General features: G+C 42.6%; 1 protein-coding gene across 1 annotated transcript; it reads left to right on the forward strand.

The window, feature by feature from the left end:
- The first annotated feature begins 478 nt into the window (after window positions 1-478).
- LOC133824574 (uncharacterized) lies at window positions 479-1,768 on the forward strand. Its single transcript, XM_062257498.1, has one exon. The coding sequence runs from the start codon at window positions 479-481 to the stop codon at window positions 1,766-1,768; it is 1,290 nt and encodes a 429-aa protein (XP_062113482.1).
- The last annotated feature ends 12,756 nt before the right edge of the window (window positions 1,769-14,524 follow it).

Genomic DNA, 14,524 nt, shown 5'->3' on the forward strand with positions numbered 1-14,524 from the left:
TTTCAGTAAGTTGGAATGGAGCGTTTTGGCCCCTGCAGAAGCTCCAGAGTCAGAAGCCGCAGGTCAGAGGCGGTCTATGCCTCTGCCCTCTACACACTTAATAGATCCAAAAGCATTTTGGAGGGAAATTCAGTTATTCCTCCGACCAATCAGGGAGCAAACTTTACCGACTAACCACCTAATATTTTTTATTACAAATACCTTGTTCTCATTCAGATGGGGTGGTCGAAAATCTGACTTAAGCATCGGAGTGTCTTTCTTGCAAGTACTCCCCGACGGTTCAACGATCAGCAGAGTCATCTTCATTAACAGAGAAAGACCAGAGAACCAGAATTTGTTGGCAAGTACCTCCAAATTTAGAAAGACAAAGTTGTTGCATTAACAAACTGGCGCTGTTTGTGGGAAAGATTCTCTCTCACACAACATCATTCAGTCAAGAAACTTCCAAACGATCAAGATCCACTCGAACACGAAAGCCATGTTGCTAAAGAACAACGGAGCACCAGGTACAGTCGCCCAGATCGCCCCCGCAACGAATGTCGGCGAGCAAATCGACATGATGTGTCGACTGCTGGAAGCCAGTCAACAAAGATCCGATGAAGCCATTAGGACACTAACCGAAGCTCAGGCCAGGCTAGAAGCTAAGATTGCCAAATTGCAAAGAACAAATGAAGCCACACGTACGACCCAAGACAAAGAAAGTCTCAACCTTGATGGGACAGGAACTCAGGTCATCCAGATCGACTCGCCCGAAAGGAATGCTCGCCACATTAGGGAAGGGTCCCAGGGTCCTATGCCATCATCTCCAGCTCATCACCATCAAAGGACTGGTGAGCAGCGGGCAGATCGGTGCGAAATATGTACGCGAACCGACGCAGAGCCCGCAAAAACAGCCCAACTAGACCCTGAGAAGGGGCCCCTACAGACCCAGGCACGGGCCCCACAAGACGCAGTAGACGAAGTACATACCCCTTCTATCCGGTTCTTGGAAAGCTGGAAGGAAGAGATGCTGCAAGAGGTGATGCAGAAGTTCTCCGACGGGAGATCTGCGTACGCTTCTGACTATGTAGATTTGGTCACAAGAATCACCGAGAAATCGCCTTTCGCGGAATGGATACAGAACGAGCCCAAGCCGAGGGACTTTGTGATTCCCCCCCTGCCCGCATTCAATGGAAAGGGAGACCCGCTCAACCATTTATTCCAATTCCAGCAGAAGATGGCCTTGGAAGTCAACAATGAAGCCTTACAATGCAAAGTCTTCTCCACAACCTTTTCTGGACCAGCTCTGCTATGGTTCAAACAACTAAAACCTAGCTCAGTCAGCAGTTTTGAGGATCTTCGTAGAACCTTTCTCCGGCAATATAATGCCAACTGTGAAGCACCAAGAACAATGGCAGATCTCTACCAAATTGAGCAAGGTGAAAATGAACATCCAAAATCATACCTGCAACGTTTCATCGACCTCGTACATCAAATCCACAATGCAAAGCCAGCAACCTCAGCTAACCTCTTCGTCAAAAGTTTGCAAGTGGGGTCCCTCTTGCACGAAAACCTCACTATGACACCACCTTATGACATGGCTAAAATCCAAACCCGTGCCGAGGGCGTCTTTAGGGTCCTGGAATTTCGAGAGCATGCACAGAAGAAGTCCGCCCTTATTTCAACACCACCAGAAAATAACCATCCCCCTCCATCTACAAGGGACGACAAAAGAAAAATGCAAGAGTTAGACCACATGAAAGGGGGAAAGAAGCCAAGAACAAGTTGAGATCCACCACGATACACCTCATTCGAGTACACCATCCCTCAAGAGGTCATCTATGAAGAAAACAAAGATAGACCCATCTGGCAGGAACCATACAAAATTACCACTCCCCCAGAAAGAAGAGACAAAAACAGGTTTTGCATCTTCCATAAGGACCATGGGCACACAATCTCTGAATGCCACGACCTCCACAACCAGATCCAGGCCCTCATGAGAAACGGACGATTGACCCAATACATTAAAGGATCGAACAAGCCTGGCGTCCCATGGCCCAACACTGCTTCTGCCCCGACACAACCGACAACGAAGGGCTCCCCAAATGTGGTTTCCACAAGCTCACAAAAACCTCTCAAACAAATCCCCATGATACATGGGACCATGGAGCTAACCACGGAACAAGAACAAGCAACCAAAAATCATAAAAGAATGGAGGAAAGGGTAAAGCGATACAGGTCATTAGGCCACACCGTCAATTTTGTCACCTCAGAAGACAGATGCTACCCAGCCTCTGCAATAACCTTTACAAAAGAAGACCTATGGGAAGTACACCTACCCCATGATGACCCTTTGGTCATCTCGCTACAAGTTAAGCATTGCCAATTAGGAAGATTTTTAGTCGATGGGGGCAAAGCGTTGATGTTCTCTTCTGGGAAGCATTCTAGAAGATGGGTCTCGAAGAAAGTCAGATCAAACCCTCTGTTACACCAATCCTGAGATTCAATAGCCAAAGAGTGTACCCGAAGGGCGCTATCAGATTAAATGTAGTCGATGCAGAACGCAGTTTGCCAGTAGACTTCCTCATACTGGACTCCGTCACAAGCCACAACGCTGTCATGGGGAGGAACTAGATCCACAAGATGCAAGGCGTGATTTCCACTTTGCATCAAGTTATGCGATGTCAATCACCGGATGGGCACTACACCATCGACATAAAAGGATGCCAGAAGCAGGCTAAGAAATGTTACTTGACCCTGAAGGAGATAAATGAAATCGGCAATTCCTCCCTTGGGGACGACCCCACCAAATAGCAATTAAAAGACAACTTACCAGCATATCTCAGGGGCATAGATGCAGAAGAAGATCGTGATAAGCCCCAACCTACTCTCGACAATCTAGAAGAAATATGAATAGACGATGATGATCAATCCAAAGCATTGCTGGTAAGTACCCAGCTGCCCGAGATAGAAAAGCAGACCCTAGTCCAATTTTTGAAGACCAGAGTTGGGACTTTTACCTGGTCCCCGCGCGATATACCAAGAATAGATCCTATTGTCATGAGTCACAGCCTCAACATATTGAACAACTTCCCACCTGTCAAGTAGAGGCAGAGGAGGTTCACTCCCGAAGTCAACCAGGTCATACATGAAGAGGTACAACGGTTATTAAGCATAGGAGCAATCGAAGAATGCCTATATCCTAGTTGGCTAGCCAACCTTGTAGTGGTCCCGAAGAAAAATGGAAAAAAAAAACAAGTGTGCATGGACTACACCAACTTGAACAAAGCATGTCCTAAAGATAGCTATCCTCTTCCAAAAATTGATGAAATGATAGATGCCACGGCGGGTTACGAAAGAATGAGTTTCCTTGATGCCTACTCAAGGTACAATCAAATCCCAATGAAAAGTAGAAGACCGAATCCACTTGGTTTTCACAACAGAATGCGATCTATACTATTACAAAGCCATGCCCTTTGGCCTGAAAAACACAGGAGCAACATATCAGAGGCTGATGCACAAGCTTTTTTCCTCATTGCTTGGTAGGAACATGGAAGTATATATTGATGACATGTTGATCAAATCTCGACGGGGTACCACGCATGTGGAAGATCTAACCAAATGCTTCAACATACTCGACGCCTATCAAATGAAGTTGAACCCAACCAAATGTGATTTTAGGGTATCCTCTGGCTAGTTCTTAGGATATGTGGTCAACCAGAGAGGCATCGAGGCCAATCCGACCCAGATTTCCTCGCTATCATAAGTCAAGGAGCCTAGAACCATCTGGGATATCCAAGCTCTGACAGGCAAAATCATAGCCCTGAGCAGGTTTATATCACGCATGTTCGATCGTTGCCAGCCTTTCTTCCACCAACACCACCTGGGGGGCAGAACAAAATAAAGTCTTCGAGGAATTAAAAGCCTATCTGAGTGCTTCCCCCACATTAAGCTCTCCCATCCACAACGAAGATCTCTTCTTATACCTATATGTTTCCCACTTTGCCGTGAGTTATGTACTCTTTCAAGAAGACAAAGGCTAGCAGAAGCCAGTGTTCTACTGCAGTAAGATGCTACTAGATGCTGAAACGCGCTACAACATGATGGAAAAATTGGTCCTCGCATTAATTACAACAAAGAAGAAGCTTCGACAGTATTTTGAAGGCCATACCATTATCGTCTACATGGACTATCCATTGAACAAGCCCGACCTCTCTAGCAGAATGTCCAAATGGGAAATTGACCTCGGGACATATGATATACGATTCTCACCACGAAAAGCAAAGAAAGGCCAAGTACTAGCTGATTTCCTGGTTGAGATACAATTTTCACACCCTAGACCGCACCTGAACTGCTGAATTCCAAAGAAGAATGGATGTGGACAATGCACACAGATGGAGCCTCCAATTCGTAAGGAGCTGGGATTGGCGTCGTATTGGAGGCACCCTCTGGATTATAAGTTGAGGAAGCCATACGGTTGGATCAACACGCCACAAATAATGAAGCCGAATACAAGGCCCTGGTCTATGGTCTAGAATTAGCACGAAGCATGGGCATCAGACGATTGAGAGTCAGAGGGGATTCGAAGCTAATGATAGAGCAGGTGGCCGGCAATTTTGACACCAAGGCACCTCATCTGACCAACCTGTTGGAAAAAGTATCTGCATTAAAGTCACAATTCCAGCCATTTGAGCTCGTGCAAATACCAAGGGAACTAAATCAGAGGGATGATGCCCTCGCAAAGAAAGCCTCTGTGGGAGAATGTTCACGACACTCAGCAATTTCCACAAGTCATGCGCCGGAAGCTGTGAAAATTTGTTCCATCTCGCCAGAACTAGAATGTTGGATGGACCCAATTATCCGCTACCTGACCAAGTCTGAACTACCAGCCAATGCAAAAGACGCAAAGTTTCTACGCTTTAAAGCTCTACGCTACTCCATTATCCATGGAACATTATATCGCAGATCCTTTAGCGGCCCCTATCTTCGGTGCTTACATCCATCAGAAGCTAAAAGATTATTAGAAGAGATCCACGAAGGAGCATGTGGGAATCACACAAGGGGATGAAGCTTGGCACACAAAGCACTCACAGCAGGATATTATTGGCCATACATGATGACAGAAGCACGCGACTATACGAAGAAATGTGACAGATGCTAGCGATTTGCACCTACCATCCATCAACCTGCTCAAATCCTACATTCCACCATCGCCCCTTGGTCTTTTGCAAAGTGGGGGATGGACGTAGTTGGAGAACTACCCAAAGCCGCTGGAGGAAAATGGTACGCCTTGTTAGCTACTGATTACTTCACTAAATGGGTCGTAGCAAAGGCCTACGTCACAGTTAGCAAGACGGACACCATGAGCTTTATATGGAAACACATCATCTGCCAATTTGGGATACCATGAGAAATATTTGTGGATAACGAAACCCTGTTCCAAAACGCCAAAGTATAAGAAATGTGTGACACCTGCAAAATAAAGTTAAGTTTTGCTTCTGTCACCTATCCCCAAGGCAACAGCCAAGCAGAGGCTTCTAACAAAGTTATTTTTGCCAACATCAAGAAAAACTTGGAAGATAAAAAAGGCGCATGGGTAGATGAGCTACCAAAGGTACTATGGGCATATAGAACGACAAAAAGAAATTCTGCAGGCGAGTCGCCCTACGCCATGGTGTATGGAACAGAAGTAATCATCCCTACAGAGGTGGGCCTGCCGACACTTCGGACAGAAATCGCTTCTGATCTGACCGCGAACAACGTACAGCTAACCCAAAACCTCAACCTCTTGGATGAGTTACGCATGATACCACAGATAAGACACGAAAAATACCAAAAGGCAGCATAACGTTATTACAAAAAGAGAGTTCACTCACGCGCATTTAAGAAGGGAGATTGGGTTTTGCGTAAAGTCACTGGCAATCCAAAGAAGCTGGAGCCGAACTGGGACGGACCCTTCGAAGTAACAAAAGCACTAGGGCGAGGATCTTACACTCTAAAAAATATACGTAGTGGCAAAAATGTACCGCGTACTTGGAATTCAATGTCCTTGAAACAATATTACTGTTAATAGTTGTATGTACTCTAAAATTTAAAAGTAATGAAACAACTTTCCTTTTTTACATTACTTTAAGATATTTTACATAGTCAAATTTTGCTGACACATTTCTACATGAGGAATCTTTCCTGACGTACCATAGACAAAACGTGCATGTGACACTTATCACTTTATTTGCTCTGTACTAAGAGCTACTACCACATGCATATTTTAATATACCCTTACCTACCCATATGAGACACAGCATTATTCACGTGCACTAAGCTCCACCTACCACGTTCACTATAAATACGGCCTTGACAGGGTCACTTCAAACACACAAAATAAACACAGAGGCATGGTGCCTCTGCCACTCCACTCACTCTCTTACCAACAAAAACTTATGGTTTCACCTAGCAAACCCTTCCACCACAAGCCTCTCTACTCATGGCATTCGCACAATATGTCCACCATCAAGGCACACATTACTTAGCTAAACGCATTCTAATCTGACCTGACTAAACCAGCAGGGAGCTAAGGCCAACCATTTCGTAGTCTAATTCTGGCCTGACTACGTGAGTTTGGCTAACCAATCAGGGTAATTTTTACCATCTAATATGTCCTCTTACTTTTCTGTTGCCACAGAGGAGCCCCATCGGGTCCAACAAATAAAGGAACCCCCCATGCAGTCTAACCTACTCTGATTACTGCAGCAGAACCATCAGACACCCCACTTCAGTTCTGCCTCAGTTACGAAGTAACTGGTTTGGCAATCCAAGGCTGGGAGGAACTTTTCCAGCACTCACACCCACACCTTACATGCATGTTACCTTTGTTGGGTTTGATAGCCTATCACAGAAAAAGGGACCAAATAAACCATGGTATGGGTGCAATGGAAAAATGATTGATCCTAGGTTCTGCCACTCTCAACTCTGCCTCGGCACCCAGCCCCGCATGCTGTGTTCTGCGTCCGAGTTCAGCCACGTCGACCCCTCTCACAAATGGTAAAGCATCTACCCTTCCCTTTCACGCACCCAAGGGCACGACTTAGTTCTAATGAGAGAGCAACACACTCGACTCTCTCAAAACATATAAGGGCAATGCACTCGACTCTCTCAGCAATCACACGACTAATGAACATAAATTTTATAATTCAACAACTTATCCATAGATTAGCTTTATTTATAAAATATGTTCTGTTAAATATCACTTTACAATTATTTACATCATTCACCTATATTCTTGTTTGAGATACAAATAATGTTACTTATTACATCCATCTCTTGGGAATATCTAATCTCATTCAATACGACGCGTATACTCTGCCATCACACTCTCTAGCTTCGGATGACCTAACCCATATCGCTCACACGCTATGTAATACGGGATTCCACTTCTCACTAATTCATTCAACACCCAAGTTGAATACAACCACTACGGCTTATCAAAGATCCGCCTCAGAAATGGCACAATTACCCAATCACGGTGTTCGTCTGAAATGGAAATGTCATCAGAACCATTCAATCACCTCAAAAAATAATGCCGTGTAACTAACTCAACATTGAACTGGGCATTCTCTCCCACCATCTGTACAGGTTCTTACTGAATCTCACGCGCAGAGGCCTAAAGGGTCTATGAAGCCTCTTATCAACATACGTCAATTGAACTTCATCAGCTGCAATATTTTAATTATCATAATATCAAGAAAACACATTCACCAACGACCAAGCACAGAACACGAATAAATTTTTATATATTGTATTAGTATTTTGCACATCATTACATCTACAATTGTCCAATCAATCATAAACAAAGAAGAGTAAACACATATGTACAAGTATGGCAAAACTACTTTGATCATTCTACGACACCTCTTCCACCAGTACTCCCTGCTTCTGTTGCTGACGTAGGCTCCACCACCCTCTGTCCAGAAGCCTCTACCACGACACAGTGCCTGCAACAGAAGACACCTGCCCTGCAATATCACCTTTGATGGACCAAAAACGGGTATGTTTTAAAAATTTATACTCGCAAGCGCACGAATCGTATATGGAATATAGTGTTCATGTAAGCACGAGATCGAACCCAAAGGAGTTGTCTAAAATAAAAAAGAAAACTATTTTAAACCAAAATTAATAAATTCTAACCTAGCTCCAAAGATTGATGAGTTTTAATGTTATGAACCTAAAATAAAAGATTGAAGATAAAGCTATTTAAGAGAATAAAAATAAACCAATAATGATTTGAAAATAAGTGGTAAAAGGAAAGATTATTAAGATACTAGAATCCACAAAATGTAAGTTTAATAATATTTATTAGTATATTGATTCCCAAGTTTTAGTGATAGTTAAAATAAATCAAACTATCATTTTCCAAATAGATTTATAATTTTAAGCACAAATTACTTCTAAAAAGATAGGATTTTTCTTCACTTTTCAAAAATTATAATTTCAAAGTATTTAATGTGAATCAACCTAATGAAACAACAAAAAAATCAAATAACATTATTTATAAGACAAAACATAATATTTTTGTTCTAAGCATGGATGTGTACAATTTAATGACACATCTTACACAAAGAATATTATGTTTTTGCAAAATGAAGAATAGAGTGTATATTATATAACAATCCAAAATATGAGATATTAAAGATGAAATACATATATGAAGAAGAAAAATCCATAAACTTTGTTGCATTACAAGGGAAATCAACATACAACATAAATATTACCTAGTTACAAGTTGCTTCATCATGATCTTAATAATCTTATGAAAAAGATTAGAAGCACATAACTAGAGTAGAAATTACAAAATAAATGACATACATACTTGAAAATGCTCCTGAAAAACCCAAAATGGAAGAGAGAATGGTAGAAAGAAGATGGTTACCAAAAATGGTCTTCAAAACCCTTATTTATAGCCAAAATGAGATTATTAAAATAATCAATTTAAATTACTTAAATTGATCAGATTAATTAAACTAATAATAAAATGGCAAGTAGGGGTAAATTGTAGGAGTGATGATGATTTTGGGTAAAATGTTGTAGAAAAGTTGGGTAAAAATGTATCATTTTTAGACCACAGTACAAAGGGACAATTTGCATTTTATGGGCTCAAAGCTTGCTGGCAGGTGGGGAAGAGGCAGGCTGCTGGGTGCAGCTGGACCGAATTGGGCCGGTTTGGAGGCAGTAGGCCCACGGGCTGAGGAAGGCTGAGAGGGCCAGGCGGGCCTGGCTGGGCTGGGCCGAGTGGTTTGGCTGTTGGGGCTGCAGGCGTTGATTGCTTGCTGAACCGAGTGGGACGTGGGGTGCTGAAGGAAATGGGAGAAAGGCAATTGGTGCACGGCTGGGGTTTGCTAGTTGGAGGAGAAACGGCTGGAGGTGGTTGGGCCTTGGGAAAGGTGGCAGCTGGTGGGCTGTTTGGTATTTCAATAATACCACTTTTCTCTCAAAAATACAATTTTTCCTTAATTTTTCTTGCTTTTCAAGAGCCCAAAAATACAGCATATCTCCTATAAAAAAAACATAAATTAAATTAAAACTAAATATTTTCAATAATCAAATATACAACATAAGTTCCATGAAAATATTAATTAAAACTTAATTTATATTTAACGTTTAAGTTCAATAATACAACATTTTTTTTACCTCAAATTAAACAATAATATTTCAAATAATTAACTACAATATTTTACAACCAAATAACTATAAAAACACACAAAAGTATATAAAATCATGATAATACTAATAAATTCAAAATTACTTAAAAACTTAATAAATTAATTAAAAACTCTAAAACTAAGCAACAATTAGCATAAAAATTGTGGTAAAATAACTCCATTTTGTTGAGTTATCAACCTTCTTCAGTAGGCTCCCCACTTGCATTATAAATTGAGCCCAAGGCGTCACCCATTTGCCTCAATGTTTCCAAATGTTGTGCAGAGTAGTTGATCTGCAGATCCCCGAGTTCGCTGAGATACTGATCAACGTCATATTCTCCAACCTTCACATCAATACTTTTATAATACATCTCCAGCTTAACCCATTTCTCCTCTGGGGTTTGCTTCTTATTACACAGCGCAAGATCTAGATATTTTGCAGTATCCACTTCGACAATCCTCACGAACTTGTGTTCGGTAATCTCGCGATCCCTGATGCGCTGCCTCGTGGCTTCTACTGCTACCTCTTCTGGCGTCTGCAATACAAACCAGTCGACTACTCAACATATGACACACAAAACTCAACCATAATATCATCATACCAATTTATACAACACATACCTCAGCCATTTCTTTCAACTTTCCCTCGATTCTAGAAATGGCCCCCTCTTTCTGCTTACGTGTGCTTGCAACGTTCATTTCCAACCCCCGCCCCCCCCCCCCCCACTTTATGCTGCAATTCTTTCTTCTCCTTCTCCAATATCTCCTTATCTGTTTGCAAGGATACTACATCTTCCTGTAAATCACTAATTATGTTATGTAGATTCTCCATCCGCGCTTCATGTTGCGCGCAGAACTGTCTCTTTTACATACATTTGTTAGTCATCGCCACTAGGTCTGCCTTCATCTTGTCACATTCCATCTCTAGTCCGATAGACCCTACTAACTTTGCCTCCATGGCCACCACTTTCTCTTTCACCGCCGCTAGCTCCGCTTCTAACTTTTTTATAGCCTTCACAAGCACATCACGGTTAACTTCAGCCATCCTTCTCCTCGCACGCTCCTCCTCCAACATGGCCACTTGTTCGGCCATTTTAGAGCTATTCTGAACAGTCGCTGCATATTCCCTTCTAGCAGCAGATGCACATACATAGCTCTGCAAAATATTCACTAAACTTTTCAAACATCAAACGCAACAGGCACTACATGATACTAACTCTAACACATACAGTGTATTCGTATACATATTCTATCAATCCAAAATCACCATCCATATGTGGTCAGATACTTGTTGAAGCAAATCGCCCTGACCGCTTAGCGACCCAACTGCTTCAGCAGGAAGGTGTGGCCTACTGATGCGCAACATCTCCTCCATCACCTCCGTTGATGCGGAAGGCACATACTCTGGCAAACCCTCTGCTTTATCAATTGCTTATCTCCCTGCCGACGCAGCAACAGAAGCAACGGGGGCAACCGGTTCCCTGCCTCTTGCTAGTGATGACACCAGAAGGCTATCGATGCCAGAGCAGTTAATCCCATCTCAGTAAGTTGTGGCATGGAGGGACGAATAAACAACCCTTAACCAGCATCCTTACCTAGGTCACTCGACAAAAACACTGACGTCTGCACCACAGAAGACGTCAGTTGCTCTAGAAAGGTGTTAGGTGACTCAAAATTACTTGTCCCCTCTGGGGATACAATGATGGCCACCCCCAAGGGTGTCCCAGTCGCTGCAGAGGATGCTATGCGAGCATCGACACCCAAGTTATGACAGCCTACGACCTCGGTAGCTCCTGATTTCTGACAAAGAGGAGCAATTTCTGAAGTGATGGCTTGGCCCACATTGACTGGGCGAGAAGGACTGCTCGTGGTCCCTGAACCACCCCCAAAATCATCTTCTACAAAATGATTCTTGCGGGAGGGCGCTTCCCCTCTGATCCATGCCTATGGCCGACGTCAGACCCTCCAGTCAAGGCAGAGACATAAGACATAAGAGCCATAGGGGGCACGAAGCTTTTCGGGCCCTCTCCCAAAGGGGACCCTGGTGCAAAAGAGGAAGAGGATGGTAGAGGTAAAGGATCAGTTGGGGCAGGCCCCAGATGCATCTTGGGTAAAGTCAGAGCTTGCCCAAGTAGTAATTTCCCAGGCGTAAGCTTGGGGATTGTCAAAGAAGAGCCTTCGGCGGCAGAAGCAAACCCTCTTGAAATGCGAAGCTTGGACGAAATACATTTCCCATCATCCGAATCTTCATCGGAAGACTCTTCTCGAGACTTCCTCTTTCCCAGGGCATCCTTTGGCAGAGGCACCTGTTGGAGAGGTTGGACTTGTAGAGCAGCAGAAGGCATGGAAGACCGCCTGTGTATGCGAGAAAAATTGTGAGCCAAGGCGAATTTGTCAGGGGACGATTCTGCGGCGGGGAATGGGTCAGAGCCATCTCTCTTCTTGCTCTCAGGGACCCCTTGGCGCTTGGCACATGCTGCGAAGGTCTCAGAGCATGCCCTTTCATACTCGGTGTTTGATAATGGCAGAGTCGAAGAAGAAGGGGGTGACCTTTTTAAGAACATACCCAATTTCTTCGCACACGTAGCAATGACCTTGGTGAGGGACATGTCACCCTTCAGTGCTCTGACTCGGAAAGCCCTAAGATCAATTCGATCCATGAAGCAGAGCCGAGTCATAATCTGCATGCAGTAGGGATTCATTACCCTCTGATACTAATGGCATGTTCTTTGGACTCGTGAAGGAGCCATTTCTCTGTCAGCAGGATTTGTCTCTCAGGGCTCATGCTGACCTGAGGCCACAAGAAATATGGAACATAAAATAAAATTGCAACACAGAGGACCAGATCAATAGACAATCCTTTAAACGCAGCATATTTACACGAAGGAAGAGAAAGAACAAAGTAAAGACGAAGCTCACCTCTTATGAAAATCCTGGCTAGAGGGAAGATCTCTTGGGGCAAGAATTTGAGGTACCATGCACCTCCGACTGCAAAGAAATACTTGTCCCAATTCCTATGGGAGCTGTCGAAATTAGTGAAAATCGTTTGGTCTTTTTTGGGAGAAAGGTAGAAGGTCTTCCAAGGCTTACCTTCTATTGCTTTGTTCGTCGATTTGGTAAAGCACGCATAGATATCATCCGATTAGATGTCGACGTTCCTGAGAGCTCTAATCATCTGAGCCCCAACTATGGACTGAATGGCGTTTGGAAGAAACTGAGAAATGTGAGCCCCAGAATTTGAAATTATCTGGACCAACAAAGCAGGAAGAGGAAACCGGAGCCACTCAATGTTCCTCAGGCTCATGACGATCTCACTGGGCTTAACCACATCTTTAAACTGCCATTCTCTTAGCTCAGAATCCGTGAGCATTCGGATCATAACATTGTCTGGGACATCGAACAATTTGCGTATACGGCGAGTGCAGTTTTGTACCCCTCGTGGTCCACTGGTTAGGGAGACGAGCGTGAAGACATGGTTAGGAAAATTGGGAAGATTGACTGCCTACGGAAGTGAAGGGGCAAATGATCTTAGAGCTTTTTCCTATGTTCCTCTCTAAAAAAGTCGAAATAAGAGTTGGAAGATTTGAAAATGAAGTAATTTGAATTGGAACAACAAAGTGGGAAGGGAAATACCATAATCAAGTGCAATACTCGGTAATTGTGTTCACATTTAATTTGAAATGACATTTGTTAGGGAACAATGTGACCATGCATGTGCAGCACACCTCGATTGACGGGAAGCGACGGCGTTGGGCGAAAATTTTGGAGATGAAGAGTCGGCCCAAGGTTCGAACGGTTTGGCGTGTATACCACATTCGAAACTCGGGCCGAGGGACATTTGTTGGGCCCAAAGGGCTTCCCCATTTTAAGAAAGTTGGAATGGAGCGTTTTGGTCCCTGCAGTAGCTACAGAGTCAAAAGCCGTAGGTCAGAGGCGATCTATGCCTCTGCCCTCTGCACACTTAATAGATCTGAAAGCATTTTGGAGGGAAATTCAGTTATTCCTCCGACCAATCAAGGAGCAAACTTAACCGACTAACCACCTAATATTTTTTATTATAAATACCTTGTTCTCATTCAGATGGGGGGATCGAAAATCTGACTTAAGCATCAGAGTGTCTTTCTTGCAGGTACTCCCCGACGATTCGACGATCAACAAAATCTTCTTCATTGACGGAGAAGGACCGAAGAACCAGAATTTGTTGGCAAGTACCTCCAAATTTAGAAAGACAAAGTTGTTGCATCAACAGTTAGTACCCGTCGTTATCATCGCACGACAAAGTTAACAGCAGGTACGAATGATGCAAATAAAAATTGACTTTGGTATTTTTACTGCAAATAATAAATAAAAAATTATACATTTTTCTTTTGATTTTAATGGTTTGCTATTCTATTTCAAATTGTAAATTTATAAGGTTATAATAAAATTTAATAAAAAAAATGATATTTACGGCAAAAGTACCTAAATTATATAAAATATTGCACTTGACTACCCAAATATATATATTTTTTTTGGGGTAAAAGTATCCAAGTTCAACCATTAGTAAATTTTGTCGTTAGATGGTAACGATGAGTACTAATAGTGTAAGTAAAAATTAAACTTGAATACTTTTGCTGTGACAAAAAATAATTGGGTACTTAAGTACAACATTTTATATAACTTGGTAACTTTCGCCACAAATATCCCTATTAAAAATAACTTTAATTAAAATTATGTCATTTTTTGTTTTTGTACAAGTATGAGACAATGTAGTGTTTTGTTATCAGCTAAACTAAAAAGATGTGACAAACAAAATAGTATAATCTTCGTAAACGAAAAACTCGCAACAAAATATAAATGATAAGTTTAGA

This window comes from Humulus lupulus, chromosome 3, assembly GCF_963169125.1.
Source record: "Humulus lupulus chromosome 3, drHumLupu1.1, whole genome shotgun sequence".
NCBI classification, from domain to species: Eukaryota; Viridiplantae; Streptophyta; class Magnoliopsida; order Rosales; family Cannabaceae; genus Humulus; species Humulus lupulus.

What these genes read in the sequence shown, in the direction of transcription:
- LOC133824574 (XM_062257498.1), top strand. Translation starts at nt 479, where the DNA reads ATGTTGCTAAAGAACAACGGAGCACCAGGTACAGTCGCCCAGATCGCC.